The sequence below is a fragment of the Tupaia chinensis genome, unplaced genomic scaffold (assembly GCF_000334495.1).
Source record: "Tupaia chinensis unplaced genomic scaffold, TupChi_1.0 Scaffold146346_2, whole genome shotgun sequence".
Classification (NCBI taxonomy): domain Eukaryota; kingdom Metazoa; phylum Chordata; class Mammalia; order Scandentia; family Tupaiidae; genus Tupaia; species Tupaia belangeri.
Window position 1 is genome coordinate 219,345 of NW_006206203.1, and position 13,427 is coordinate 232,771.

General features: G+C 39.6%; 1 protein-coding gene across 2 annotated transcripts in view; it reads right to left on the minus strand.

The window, feature by feature from the left end:
• Positions 1 to 8,062: 8,062 nt before the first annotated feature.
• DAPL1 (death associated protein like 1) overlaps positions 8,063 to 13,427 on the minus strand; it is a 26,546-nt gene continuing 21,181 nt past the window's right edge. Inside the window, exon 4 of one of the 2 annotated variants that reach the window (XM_006168887.3) lies at positions 8,063 to 8,337. In XM_006168887.3, the coding sequence (XP_006168949.1) occupies positions 8,221 to 8,337 (117 nt within the window). In that variant the 3' untranslated portion in view covers positions 8,063 to 8,220. The remainder of the gene's footprint in view (positions 8,338 to 13,427) is intronic. The other variant, XM_014584320.2, reaches the window with a different exon arrangement.

Genomic DNA, 13,427 nt, shown 5'->3' on the forward strand with positions numbered 1-13,427 from the left:
CACCACCCTCCACCTCCATCCCTATTATTAACTACTCCTGCTAAGCCCCTGACATTTTTGTTATTTCACACCTGTCCAGACAACTTCTTTCTTTTTAAACTTTGTCTAGCATTCTACTATACTGTAGAAAAGTACCTACAGAAGTCTCCTACACTATGCTTAGACAGATAGTGGGTTCTAGTTCCCTGTTCACTTTTTAAAAAAGTATTACCGCCAGCTCCTTGTTTCTCTGCGCAGGACCCGTTCCCTTCCTCTCCAGTGTCTGCTGTTGAACACAGCAGTTCGCTCAGTTCTTCAAAGCCTGGTAGAACTAAGCAGCATGGCTGGCAGGCCTGGGAGTGCCTCCTTGCTTCAAAACCCAGATCGCTTAGAAGCACTTGACCCCTGATGTGTGCCGTCAAGAACGCTTGTTTCCTCTCAGCCCACAGCCAAGCCCATTGCTCAATCTTACGTTGATTTGGTTAAACCCTTCCATTATCTCTAGACTTTCCCGGTGCCTTCTTATTCTGCCCATTTTAGTCTTGCAACATTCTCTCTCTTCTCCTAGACCTCCGAGTTCTGAAGGGAGTGTTTTTATTGTAGTATGACCTTTTCTGCTCTCGTCTCCTCCATTCTGCTTTCACCTGTTCCTGGATTCTGCTATTTCTTCCCCAGTGTCTTTGCCTTCGTTTTATTTGCCTGTGCTCTCTTAAATGCTTCTGGAACAATATCTATTTTATTCTTAAAAGCCTCTGACTATATTCCTTTGGAAAGTTTTCTTTGTGTCATTTAAAAAATTGTTTCATTATTCCAACATTATAAAAGTTTTATTCTTCACATTTTCACCCAATTTCCTATGTTTTAAGAAATTAATTTCTATCTTTGAAATCTTTGACTTTATATTTTATGACCTCTAGAAATTTTGTTTATGGTCCTCTCAATCCTCTCAATCCTACTGCAGTGTATGTATACCTTATCTGAAAAGCTTGGGACTAGCAGTGTTTCAGATTTTGGACTTTTTGGATTTTGGAATATTTGCATGTACATGATAAGATTTCTTGGGATGGAACTCAAGTGTAAACATGAAATCATTTATGATTAATGTATACCTAATCTTCATAGACTGAAGGTAATTTTATACAATATTTTTGCATTTTGACATCTGTCTCACATGATTGGGTGTGGAATTTTCAATGTTGGCACTTAAAAAGTTTAAAATTCTAGAGCATTTTGGATTAAGGCCTCTCAACCTGCACATTCAAATGGCTAACAGGGGCAGCTGAATAAACATCCTTCTGTCCATTCTAATGGTTCTTTAAAAAAAAAAAAAAAAGAATTATTTATTAGTTTAATTCCATTTGTTGTTATTATTATTATTTGGTTTTGAAGAGGTCTTTGCTATAGGGCATGTGCGCTTGCCAGAAAGACAGAGAGAGACAGGGGGACAGAAAGCAAGAAATCACCCCCAGGGGGGATGGCCACACTGCAATCCCTTCTCCTCCATTCTTCTCTCGGGATCTTGGGCACACATACATGCACACATGCCCGGCGTGAGTTTAAGCCACCAGGTCTGGGACTTGAACTGGTCGACTACGTGGCAGTCCAGCAATGTAACTATTATGCCATCTGCTGGTTTTGTTATTATTATTATTATTATTATTATTATTATTTTATTTTGACCAGATAGAGACAGAGAGAGAGAAAACAGGAAGTGAGAAAGCAAGCTGCCAGGTCTGGGACCCCAACTGTGGTTGATTGTGTGGGAATCCAGCACCTTTAACCACCATGCCACCTGCCAGCCCCGATGGTTCTTTAATTTAATATTTAATTTCCTTTTTAAAAAAGGAAAAAAGTTCTTCTGGACCCACAGGGTTGACATAAGTTATTTTATTTATAATAAATTGCTGTTTTAATATAGATATAGTTCTGGCTAGTTTCTTAACTTTAGGAGGTCTATGATGATTCAGTTCTTTCTCATTTTTCTCTTTATAAACTATAACACTTGTGTCCATGGAGGGCATTTATGCATTATCTTCTTTTCTCCCAAGTCTCTGATAATTATAGCAGATATTCTACGGATACTGTTGACTCTACTTGGGTTGAAAATGCCAGTGCAAACTTGGGCTGGAGATTCTGTAACACTCGTGCTCACAAGGTGAGCTTCCAGATCATTCAAAATATGCTTCTGAGGGCCAGTTGGTGGTGTGGGCGGTTAAGGTGATTGGATCCCACAATGGCCGATTACACAGTTGAAGTTCCGGACCTAGCAGCTTGAAAAACACACCGGTAGCATGCACGCATGCCCCAAATCCTAAAGGAGGAAGATGGAGGAGAAAGGATTACAGTAGGCTGTCTTCCATGGGGGTACTTTCTTGCTTTCTCCCCTTCTCTAGCTCTCTCTTTCTTTGTCTCTCTTTAGAGAATGCATGCATACTCTGGCAAAAGAAAAAAATATGCTTTGGGAATTATTTATTCAGAAAGCCAAAAATACCATATCTCTTACTACAACTTGCAGTGATAATGCATCTTTCAAAGTAGAGGCACCCTTCATTTATCCACTGCCTTCGTTCCTTTCCCAAGACATGCTAACATCTCCCTGAGTTCATGACTTTTGCCACACTCAAGACAGGCATCTCGGGCATGTGTCTCCTCTTTCATTTTCCTCTTGAGGGTTCACATTTATAAATCTGATCTTTTCTCCTAATCCAGTTCACTTCCATGATCTTTCAAACTTTCACACTGATTCTTTTAAACAAAATGTGAAAATGTGCAATTGCATGACTCTTGACCTATTGAGGATTTTAAAAGTTTATTTATTTTATTCATGAAGGGGAAGAGGGAGAACAGCCTTCAAAGGGAGTGGAGACCAAAAGAGAGAGAATGAGATAGAAAGAGAGAGAGTGAGAAGCACCCTCCACAGGGGCTGGTCACACTACAATCCCCTCCCCCCAGCCGGCCCGGAAACTTGTAAGAATTATGGTCATGCATGTGCACACCTGGTGTGTTTCAGGTTAACCAGGGCCAGGACTGTAAACCTGGGTTTGGCCATGTAGCTTCTAGAGCTTGCTGTGGACTGTCCCACCTATATTGGGCCCCTGTTGAGGAATTTGGTTAATCCAAGCTAGTCCTTTCATGAACAGATTTCGCTCTTTAAATTCAGTGCTATTTCTTAAACCAAAATTACATCCAGATTTCCCCTGTGGGGAAACTTCTAATCTTCAATTTTACCCTGGGTGGCAGAGGCACCTCTAGATTTGGGATTAGGAGAGTCCTGTAACAATTCCTCTACTTAAGATATATAACATAGGGGAATCTCTTAACTTCCTAGAGGCTCATTTTTCTTGTCTGGAAAATAAGATAACAATAGCTAGCATCTTTAGGATTCTTGTAAAAATTTCATGAAATAGTGTATGTGAATCCATGTTTGAAATGTTACCTGTGTTGTGTATTTCTAGGTTAAGCTCTGCTCACCCTAACTTTGTGTGTGAGTTTCAGATCTCTGACATTTCCTTAGAAAGTTCTCTTCTTATTTCTTTGTCTTCACATTTTCTTAGCCCAGGTTCTGTCACTTTGCTTTTTCTGATGGATTCATCATACATTTAATCTATCAAATTCAGACGAAAATGTTGACATTCTGGCAGTTGATGTCAGACTTGTTGGGGGATGAGGAAGCTATTTTGGGGGTGAATCCCTGAGGATGTGGTTTTCCAGAAGTCAAAATAACCAGGGAGAATAGCTGAATAGTTAAGGTAGAATTAAACAGAGAGAGAGACAAAAAAGTGAGTGAAGGAAGAGCAGAGGAAGGGAAGTTATCCAGCAAATTAGTGAATTGGCAGGGGTGACAAAAACAGTGGGGTAGAGATGGTGGTGGGAAGTAGGTGGAAGAAGGATATCCTTCACATAAAACCATTAATATTAGGGTTATCTAATATTCTATTGGAATTTGTCTGGTTACTGTGATGTAAACTGTCTACTAAGTCTTTACAAAGCTTACCAGCCATCAGAGCAGGCTTTTGGGGACACCAGGGAGAGGAGCTGAGTACAGATCAGAATGATAAGGCGTAGGGATGACAATAATAAATGTATTCATTGGAAATTAGAGGTGACCATAACCATGAAACCCCACTGGGGAATTCACAGACATCTTGGAGAGGGCTCGTGGTAAGATAGGAGTTTGAAGCAATCTGAAGGGAGTGCAGTCTATGACATTTTTATTTATTTATTCTTATTGTGAGAGTGTACATGTGCTCACCAGAGAAAGAAAGTATCTTTCAATAGAGCATAGTCACACTGCAATCCCTTTTCCTCCATTTCTCCATCCTGCCAGGATTTGGGGCCTACAAGCAGATGTATCTAGTGTATTTTTCAAGGCATCAGGGTTGGGATTTGAACCATGGTTGGCCTTGTGGGATCTGGCTCCTTTAACCATTGAGCTATGAGGCTGAACCTCCAACTGATGACTTGACATTCTTGTGACACATAATATATGCCAAATGGTAGCCATGTATTCCTTGGACGTGTGGTTTATATAAAGAGAATCTATCACACAGAAGGAGCCTGACAAATATTTGTTGTTTTTCAGTTTTTCCAGTCATTTGGACTTTTTTGTTCCTCTTGTACCTAATTTTTTTTTAGGGGGGTGGTCTCAGGAAGAACTATTTTGAAGTGTTCTCTATAGCCTTATCTCATCCAGAACTAATTTCCTCTAGAGTTCTCTTTTTGTATTTCTTGTGTATCCCCAGCAATTGCATGCTTACCTTGTTCCCTCCTATCTGAAAGCCATCTTCATTTTCTCCCCTCCAGAGTTCCACCTCCTACAGATTTCTCAGCAGTCCTTTCTGTGGGTGTTGCTGGCTCAGCTCTATGTTTTGTTTGTTTATTCTGGCCTTGCGTCTAGCATTGAAATACCAGTCTCCCTTTTATGGTGAAAAATTCTTGAATGACTTGCATAAATACTCCCTTTTACATTCAAAATTTGTGGAAATTCTGTTTACTGAGAGAAAAAAGAGAGAGAAAGATAGAAAGTGAGAGTGAGAGACAGAAAGTGAGAGCAAGCACACATGAGGATGTATCTTTTGTGGATAATATACCGAAGTGTGTTCTGGATCAAATTACATGATGTTTCGGATTTGCTCTAAAGTAGTCCACAAAGAGAGAGAGAGAGAGAGAGAGAGAGAGAAAGAGGAGGTAAAGGAATCAGGAGGCTGGATGACACAGCTAAAACAAGATTGACCACATTGTTGAAGCTCTGTGAGGGCTCAATGTAAGTAATACGCCCTTTACCTTTGTGTATGTTTGAAAAGTTCATAATTAAAAGCTTAATTAAATTCTGTGCATGGACTGTTGACCTCCACAGCCACCACACATTTTTGATTACAGGTGACTCTCGAGTGTGCCTTGTCCGCAGCATGTCCTCTAACCCTCTCTGAGCTGTGGCGAAAATCTTTTCCTATTGATTTGTCAACAGCCTGTTTTCCCTTTAGTCTAAGAGATTCTATGGCAGCATCCTACTCATCTTTGTGTCCCAGCACCCAGCATAGAGACTGGTGAATTGAAGTGAAATGAGCTAAAGAAAGCATCTGCAGAGGATCACTAGTCTACCCTAGCCTGCCCCTCCCTCAGTGAGGTGGCTTCGGCTGGGCCTGTGACACCCCTGAGAGTTCAGGACCCAGTGGAGCATATCCTCCCAGGGCTTTACTCCTCAGGAGGGAGAGGGAACTACCCTTTGGTTTTTTTTGTAGTTCTGGTCCTTTCTCTTCCTATACATTCTCCAAGTTAATTCCAATTTCCTTTTTTTAAAAAAAAATTTTTTATTTAACTTTATTTATTTATTTGTTTGTTTTAATTTGACCAGAGAGGGGCAGAGTGAGAGAAAGAGAGAGAAAGTGAGAAAGCAAACCTCCAGGTCCAGGATTGAAACCGAAGTCAGCTATGTGGGTGTCCAATGCCCTTAACTATTATGCCACCTGCCAGCCCCCAATTTCCTTTCTGATCCGAAGTTGACACCAAAATTCTTGTGCTTTGATGATTTAAGCGACTGCAATTGTGGACCTAATTTAGTGCTCAAGTTCTTGTTGCACAGTCTCTGAGCACACTCTCTGCCCTCGTAATGTATCCTTGCTCTCTAGACAAAGACAAAGGTACCCTTCCTCTATTCTTACTTCCTTTGGGTGGCAGGCTCTCATATCATCCTAAGGAGAGGCAGTTCTAGCTGTGCCATCATCCTTGTTTTGTTTTTTGTTTTTTATTTATTTTATCACCCTCTCCATGATTCCTCCCTGCCTCCCTCTAGCCCCACATCTTCAGTTCCTCTGCATTTCCTGTTCTCGGACCAGCTTATACCCAGTTTTGTAGTTCTACTTAATAGCACTCTAGTTCTGGCAGCTTCTAGGAGAGGCATCCCAGTACCACCTTGCTCTCACTGCTCCTCTTTAAATAGTTTTTATAAATCTCAGAGGTCATGCTGTGTTCCTCACAGTCTGCCCTGGAAGGTTGTCAAATGGGGAGTAGGGGTATTGTGTCCTCTTGACAAGGATTAGAGAGGTTGAGTGACTTGTTTAAGGTTTCAGAACCAGTAAAAGTTAGAAGTAGAACCTCAGTGTCCTAAATCTTAGCCCAGCGTTCCAACTTGTGCTTACCATCTGGCTTATACTGTGCTACCGTCCCTGGGGAAATGGTGGCTGACCTTGAATTTCTGTGTATTTGCCTTGCAACACTTATCTCCCTGGGATATTTCTGTCAATAGCCCTAGAGGACTGGGAACTGGGTTAAGCCAAGTGGGGAGATTAGGATAACTGTTTTATTAATTCATGCTGGCATAGCTGAAAGCTCAATATTATCTTAGGAATGTTCTTATTCTTGAAAAAGAGCCAAAGAATGCAGAGTAGGAGATTGTATGCATCCTCATGTTTATTAGGCTTTGTCCAGGGTGCCTTTAGATTTCCAGGAATCAGTTTGGCACTAGGTCATACTTAAGCGTTGTCAACCTGTAAAATGACGGGTAAAGTGTTGATCCTTTCCTTGGGCTAAACGGTTGTTGGTTGGTCTTATAATATGGAATGCAGAATGGTGGAACATGGGGCCAGCAGGTGGCCATGGAAGTTAAAGTGGCTTGATCCCACATAGCCAAATGCATAGTTCAAGTCCCAATCCAGCAGCTTGAAATACACACTGGGGCATGTGTGTGCTAAGGGCCTGTATATGCACATAATGCCCACAATCCCAAGAAGAGAATGAAAAAAAAAAAAATGGATTGTAGTGTGTCCATCCCCTTGGGGGTAATTTCTTACACCTCCACTGCCAACATACCCATGAGTACATGTGCCCTATAGCAATCTCCAAAAAAAACAAAAAAACGTTGAACATGGTGGGACAGCTAACTTCTGTAGAGAGAGAGAAATGTGGCTATTTCTTACTATCACCTGAACAAACCCTTGGCTGTTCTCGTGTGAGTATTTGAAGCGTGTGTATGTGTACATATGGTAAAGAGGGCAGGAGAGCCAGAACGGGTTTAGTTAAGGGAACACTTTCCCTCTCATCCCAACTCAAAGATCAACTTCTATAGCTCCACCGTAATGCCCTATAATATCAAAATCCCCTCAGTTCTAGAGCATTAACTTTCTGGGATACTCTGAGCAAATTTCCTGCTAAAACTATAATCCTATTTTTCATTCTTGAATGCTTGACAGAAGAGAATATATTTTTAATCAATTTAATTTTTTTTCATTTTCTTTTACCAAATCTTTGAACAAACTATGTATTCATGTGGGTAACTAGAAAAAAAATTCACTTTAAATGAAAGCTTTAACATCCTAAGACAGACAAATTGAGAAGAGTCACTCTTGTGTTTGCACAGAATATTGGCCTTGAAAAGCTCAGTGTGCTACTTTCTAACCATTGCCTTCAAGGAGAGGTCAATGTTGGTGGAAGAATCAGGGTCATGGAGAAGAATTCTTATCCATTGAGGGGGAGTACAATAGCTGGGAATTTGGGATTGTTCACTGACTGCAGAATCACAAATGTGAATATAAGTGGGATCCTGACCTGGATCTAAAAGAAGTACTGGAACACATGGGACTTACAATTTCAGATGCTTTATTACCTAAAGTCAAAAGGGATAATACAAAAGCTGTTTTATTTACCAAGCAAGCTTAGTAGACCTACAGAAAGTTTTGGTCCTTTTTTGCTAAGTTGTCAGATGCTTGAAGCAGTTGACCAGACAGCTGTGTTTTATGTCCCGGCTTAACATTTTCGAGGCTGCTGAATAATGTAGATCCTTTTTGGTGGAGCGACCTTCTCCAGAGCAGGTGTGGGTTTTTGATGTGCCATGTGCACTGTTGCTGGAAATTTATGGTTGAGCTAAAGGTGAGAAGAGAAGAAAAAAAAAAGGCATATTGAATCTTTTTGGTCATGAAATATTAAAGTAGTAGAAAGCAACACAGCTGGTCAGGGAAATTACACAATTTTGTTTATTTCTTTAATAATGCCTCTGTTCCCATACCATTTAAAGTTCTAAACTCATGGGAATATGCTTTAATCTGGGTTTTCCCTCACTAATTTGTTTCTAATTTTTCAAATTATAAAAATACATAATATAAGTTAATAGATATATAAATGTACATTCATTTATATATATATATTTTAAAAAGTGGAAGTAGTTCATTATATTTGCATCAGTCCTCTGTAATACAAGCAATTTTTCTGGTACTCATATGCATATATGGATCACTATTCCCTTTTTAAAAATGATTTATTTTAATTTATTTCTTCTTATTATTTTCTTAATTTGCTATAGGGCACATATGCTTACCAGAAAGGGACTGAAAGAGAGAGAGAGAGAAGGAAAGTTAAGGTTAGAGAAAGCAAGCCATCAGGTCTGGGACTTGAACTGTGGTTAGCTATGTGAAAGTACAGTGCCTTAAACACCTTGCCACCTTTTGGCTCTGGATCACTGTTTTCTAAGAAAGCTATAGGGATATTAGAGAAGATCCTGAGTAGGTTACAAAACAAAAAACCTTTACTTGTCAAAATATCAGAAACAAAGAACTTCTGAAAGACGTAAAGAATTAAGGCTACTTATTAAATTAAAACATGTGAAACTGCTATTTTTGTAGGCCAAAAGTTATGCAGTATTGGCCATTCCATATGTTTTAATCTAAATAGCCTGGTAGCAAGAAAACTGAGGAATAACGTATCAGTTTCAGATAGGAAAAGCTCTCACTTAGTCATCTCCACAGAAGATATCTATGAGGAAACAGGCTTAACCAGATTTAAATGAACAGACTGAGACTTTTTGATGATAAGGGGAATTCATATGGAACCGAGAGACTGTATGGAATTTACATTAAGGACAGGATAAGAGAGAAAGGACGGCTGATGTTGCGGGACACTTCAGACATAGTTTTCCTGAAAGAAGACTTTGGACTGGATGACCTCTTGGGTTCATTCCAGTTCTTGGTTTTTAAGCCCCTCAACATAGCATAAAGATGCCTAAGGATACCTCCTCCCTTAACCTAAAACAAGAAAGAGATACCTGAGCTGACCAGGAATTTAACTTATCACTGTTGAATGCAGATGCCCTTGCCTTGACTCTCAAATTAAATAAAAGGGGAGATAAACCATTCATGACCCGAAGTAGCACATTGTTTATGGTTTGTTTGGGTTCTTCTAAGCCAGGGAAAACATATATGCCTTCCATCTCTTCTCAAATGTCCCTGCCCGAGGTCTAGGCCCACAGCAGTCCCTTTCATGTGAAACTGAATTCCAAAAAGTCCTTTCTTCTTGGTTTAAACAATTAACTACAGTGGAAGGACATACACTGAAGTGTTAACAAACGGTTATCTCTGGGGAGATAGATTTATGGGCAATTCTCAGTCTTTTTCATTGCCTTACTTTTCAGTATGTTTATATATTTTTTCTTATACAATGAACAGGTACAAGTGATATAATAATTAAGCCCAATGATAGTCTCTGCAACATTCTAGAAGAATGAAAAAAAAATCATTAACATATTGGTCATAAATGTTGCTTTAGGTTCTAAAAGGGAGCTGGTGACCTTTTCTTTTTTTGTCAGATCAATTATCAGTAGATCACATGACATGCATTTTTAAAGTGTGGTAAGAACAGAATGGCAGAATATTTTGTTTTACTTAGAACCAGAAGGAAATCTAAGAGGTCATTGATTTCTCTAGTTTGCTTCCGATTTGGTGTCTTTAATCTCAACTAAAATAGATGGATTGTTTTATCTTAGCTTTAAATCACATTCAAGAGATTATGAGTAGGATGGATGATTTGATGTTACTTCGGGTAAATTTAAGGTAAGGGACCAGCAGATGGTGTAATAGTTATGTTGCTGGATTCCTACACGGCCGACCATAGTTTAAGTCCTGGACCCGGAGGCTTGCAAATCATGCTGGGTGCATGTGTGTGCATGCCCAAATCCCAAGAGGAGAATGGAGAAGGGACTGCAGTGTGGCCATCTCCCCTGGGGTGATTTCTTGCTGTCTCTACATCTTTCTCTATCTCTCTGGTGAACACATACACCCTAAAGCAAAAAAAAGAAAGAAAGAAAGAAAGAAAAACAAAACGAAACAAAAAAACCAACTCTCTAAAAAAAAGAAAATTCAAGGTAAAAAGGCCCAAGAAAGGAAACAGACAATTTTGATTTAACAGAAATCTGGGCAATTAGCCAAGGTGAGGTGAGGCAAGATGACAAGTTGGGACTAGAAGGAAGAAAGACACAAGGTTGATTATTGCTCTTAAGGCATAAGAGAGATGATGCATGGAGGTAGGAAGGGAAAGGAGAAAGACCAGTGTGATAGAACACACTTATTGCTTAATTCAGTACTGATTCGTTATTTGATCATCTCCAAGGTGATCTCCACAATTTAGGGACTATTATTTTTGTCATTAAAAAAACTTGCATTAAAATATACATCCAACTCACCATCTGAACCACTGGTAAATGAATGTAAAGTTCTGTGGCATTAAATATTGGGTTGTTGGAAAAATCACGATGCATTTTTGCATAGGAAAAATATGTCATGATTTTTCTGATGACCCAGTACATTCACTTTGTCCTGCAGACATCCCCACAATCCATCTTTGGAACTTTTTCATTATCACAGACTGAAACTTGGTACCCATTAAACAATGACTCCTCTCCTAGTCCCTGGCAACCACCATTCCACTTGCTGTCTCTATGAATCTGATCACTCTTGGCACCCCATAGAAGTGGAATCATACGATATTTACCCTTACGTGTCTGATATATTTTATTTAGTATAATGTCTTCAAGGTTCATTCATATTTTAGGTATGTGTCAGAATTTTCTTCCTTTCTAAGGCTGAAGGATATTCTCTCAAAATTTCTCAAAATTTTTATCCATTTATTCATTGATTAACACTTGGGGGGATTATTTCTACTTTTTGGCTTTGATGCTGCTATGAATACTTGTATACAAGTATCTATTGGACTCCCTACTTTCAATTCTTCTAGGTATATACCCAGAAATGGAATTGCTTGATCATATGGAAATTCGATGTTTGATTTTTTGAGAAACTGTCACATTGTTTCCCATACTATACCATTTTACATTCTCATCAACAATACATGAAGGTTAGGGGTTACTTTTTTGTTTGTTTGTAAGAGGGCATGTATGCTCACTAAAGAGAGACAAAAGGCATAGAGGTGGGGAGAAAGCACTCATCGTAGGGGCTGGTCACACCACAGTCCCTTCTCCTCTCTCTCTCTCTCACCCTCCTTTTAAGATTTTGGGCATACACACACATATATACCCAACATGTTTTTAACCTACCAGATCTGAGACTCAACCTGCACTGTTGGCCATGTAGAATCCAGCCTCCTTAACCACTATGCCACTAGCTAGTCCAAGGGTTACATTTGAATTAAGGCATTTAAGATTCAAAAGGCTCTGCTCAACTGTTTCTCAAAAGAGGGATGCCATAGATTAGAATGACTGGGATACTGATTCTGCCCTTGGGAACTATTGACCATCTGTGATCTAGCCTTGGTAAATCTCGGGGAGGAAAAGAAAATCAACAGGGGGGCTGGCAGGTGGCATAGTAGTTAAGGGCCCTGGATTCCCACATGGCTGACCACGGTTCAAGTCCCGGACCTGGTAGCTTGCTTTCTCACTCCTCTCCCTCCCCCATTCTGTCCCTCTCTGGTAAAATTAAAATAAACAAATAAGTAAATAAAATAAATGAAATAATTCTTAAAAGACAAAAGAAAGAAAGAAAGAAAGAAAGAAAGAAAGAAAGAAAGAAAGAAAACCAACAGGATTGAGAAGGAAGTGGAAATAATTCTGGCATAGATAATAGATTTAGAGAAACTGGCCGTAATTGCTAAGCTACAAGCGTACAAGTTTCTGTGGGCTAGTAGCAGGGTTTTATAGCAGCTCTTGAAAATATGACAACAAGAAAGATGCGTTCTGTTTCTTAGATTCCTACATCCCAATCTTAGACAGCTTTGAGTCATGATGGAGAGTCTATAAAGAATCTTCCATGAGAGTTTATACAACTAAATACAGTGGCCAACCCCTAAATTCACTCACTATTACTTTGTTGTAACTTTTATATCAACAGAGATAAGGTTTTATTTTCTAGTCTGAACTAAAAATAGGTAGAAACAGCTTTCCAGAGTAAAATCAGCTTGTTTTAGTTTGACATTGTAACCTTGGAAACTATGGAATTTTCATCATTAATCTTTGTAAAACGATAGTGTTTGTAGAATGGCAGGTGTTTCTTGTCTGATTCCTTAGGGTAAAAGACTCTAGGGTAACCCCCTGGGAGAAGGTATCCCAGTCGGCTATGCGTGAGGCCCGGCCTTGCTGTAGCTCCTTCACAGGAACAACATACTGAACTTGAAAAGCAGGTCAACGGAGACTCCCACGCCGAGAATTTACCTTTGTCTTGGGTAGCTGCGACCTCCGAATTTATATTTTTAGTTTCAGAGAAAAAGGCAAGAAAGTGTGACAAAGGTCTTTAGGCTTGGAACTGTGAAAGAAATTCTAGATGCAAGAAAATCAGCAGCTGCTTTTGTTTCGGAGCCTAAAGTTGGGTAGTATTAGCAGTGGCAGCCCTTTCATTCATCTTTCCAGGGTGTTAACTTCCCACTGAATGTTGGCACTTAAATTTCCACACCCTGTTAAGCAAAGTACTTAAAACAAAACATTCAGCTCGCCTCCGTGTAATTCAAGGATCCTCCTATAGTGATGTTAATCTACAGAACCAGAGAAACCTTTTTAAATTAGCGAGAGCCTTTGACAGCCTTGACTCCCCCAGGGTCGCATTTCACAGACATATCAGTGACTTTGGCATTGGTGACCCAAAGTCTGGCAACTTGAAAAAAGCAGCCCCAACTAAAGTAGGTTTAAACATTCCACCCCCTTCCACACCATTACCCAGTTCCGTTAGTAATGTTTTTTT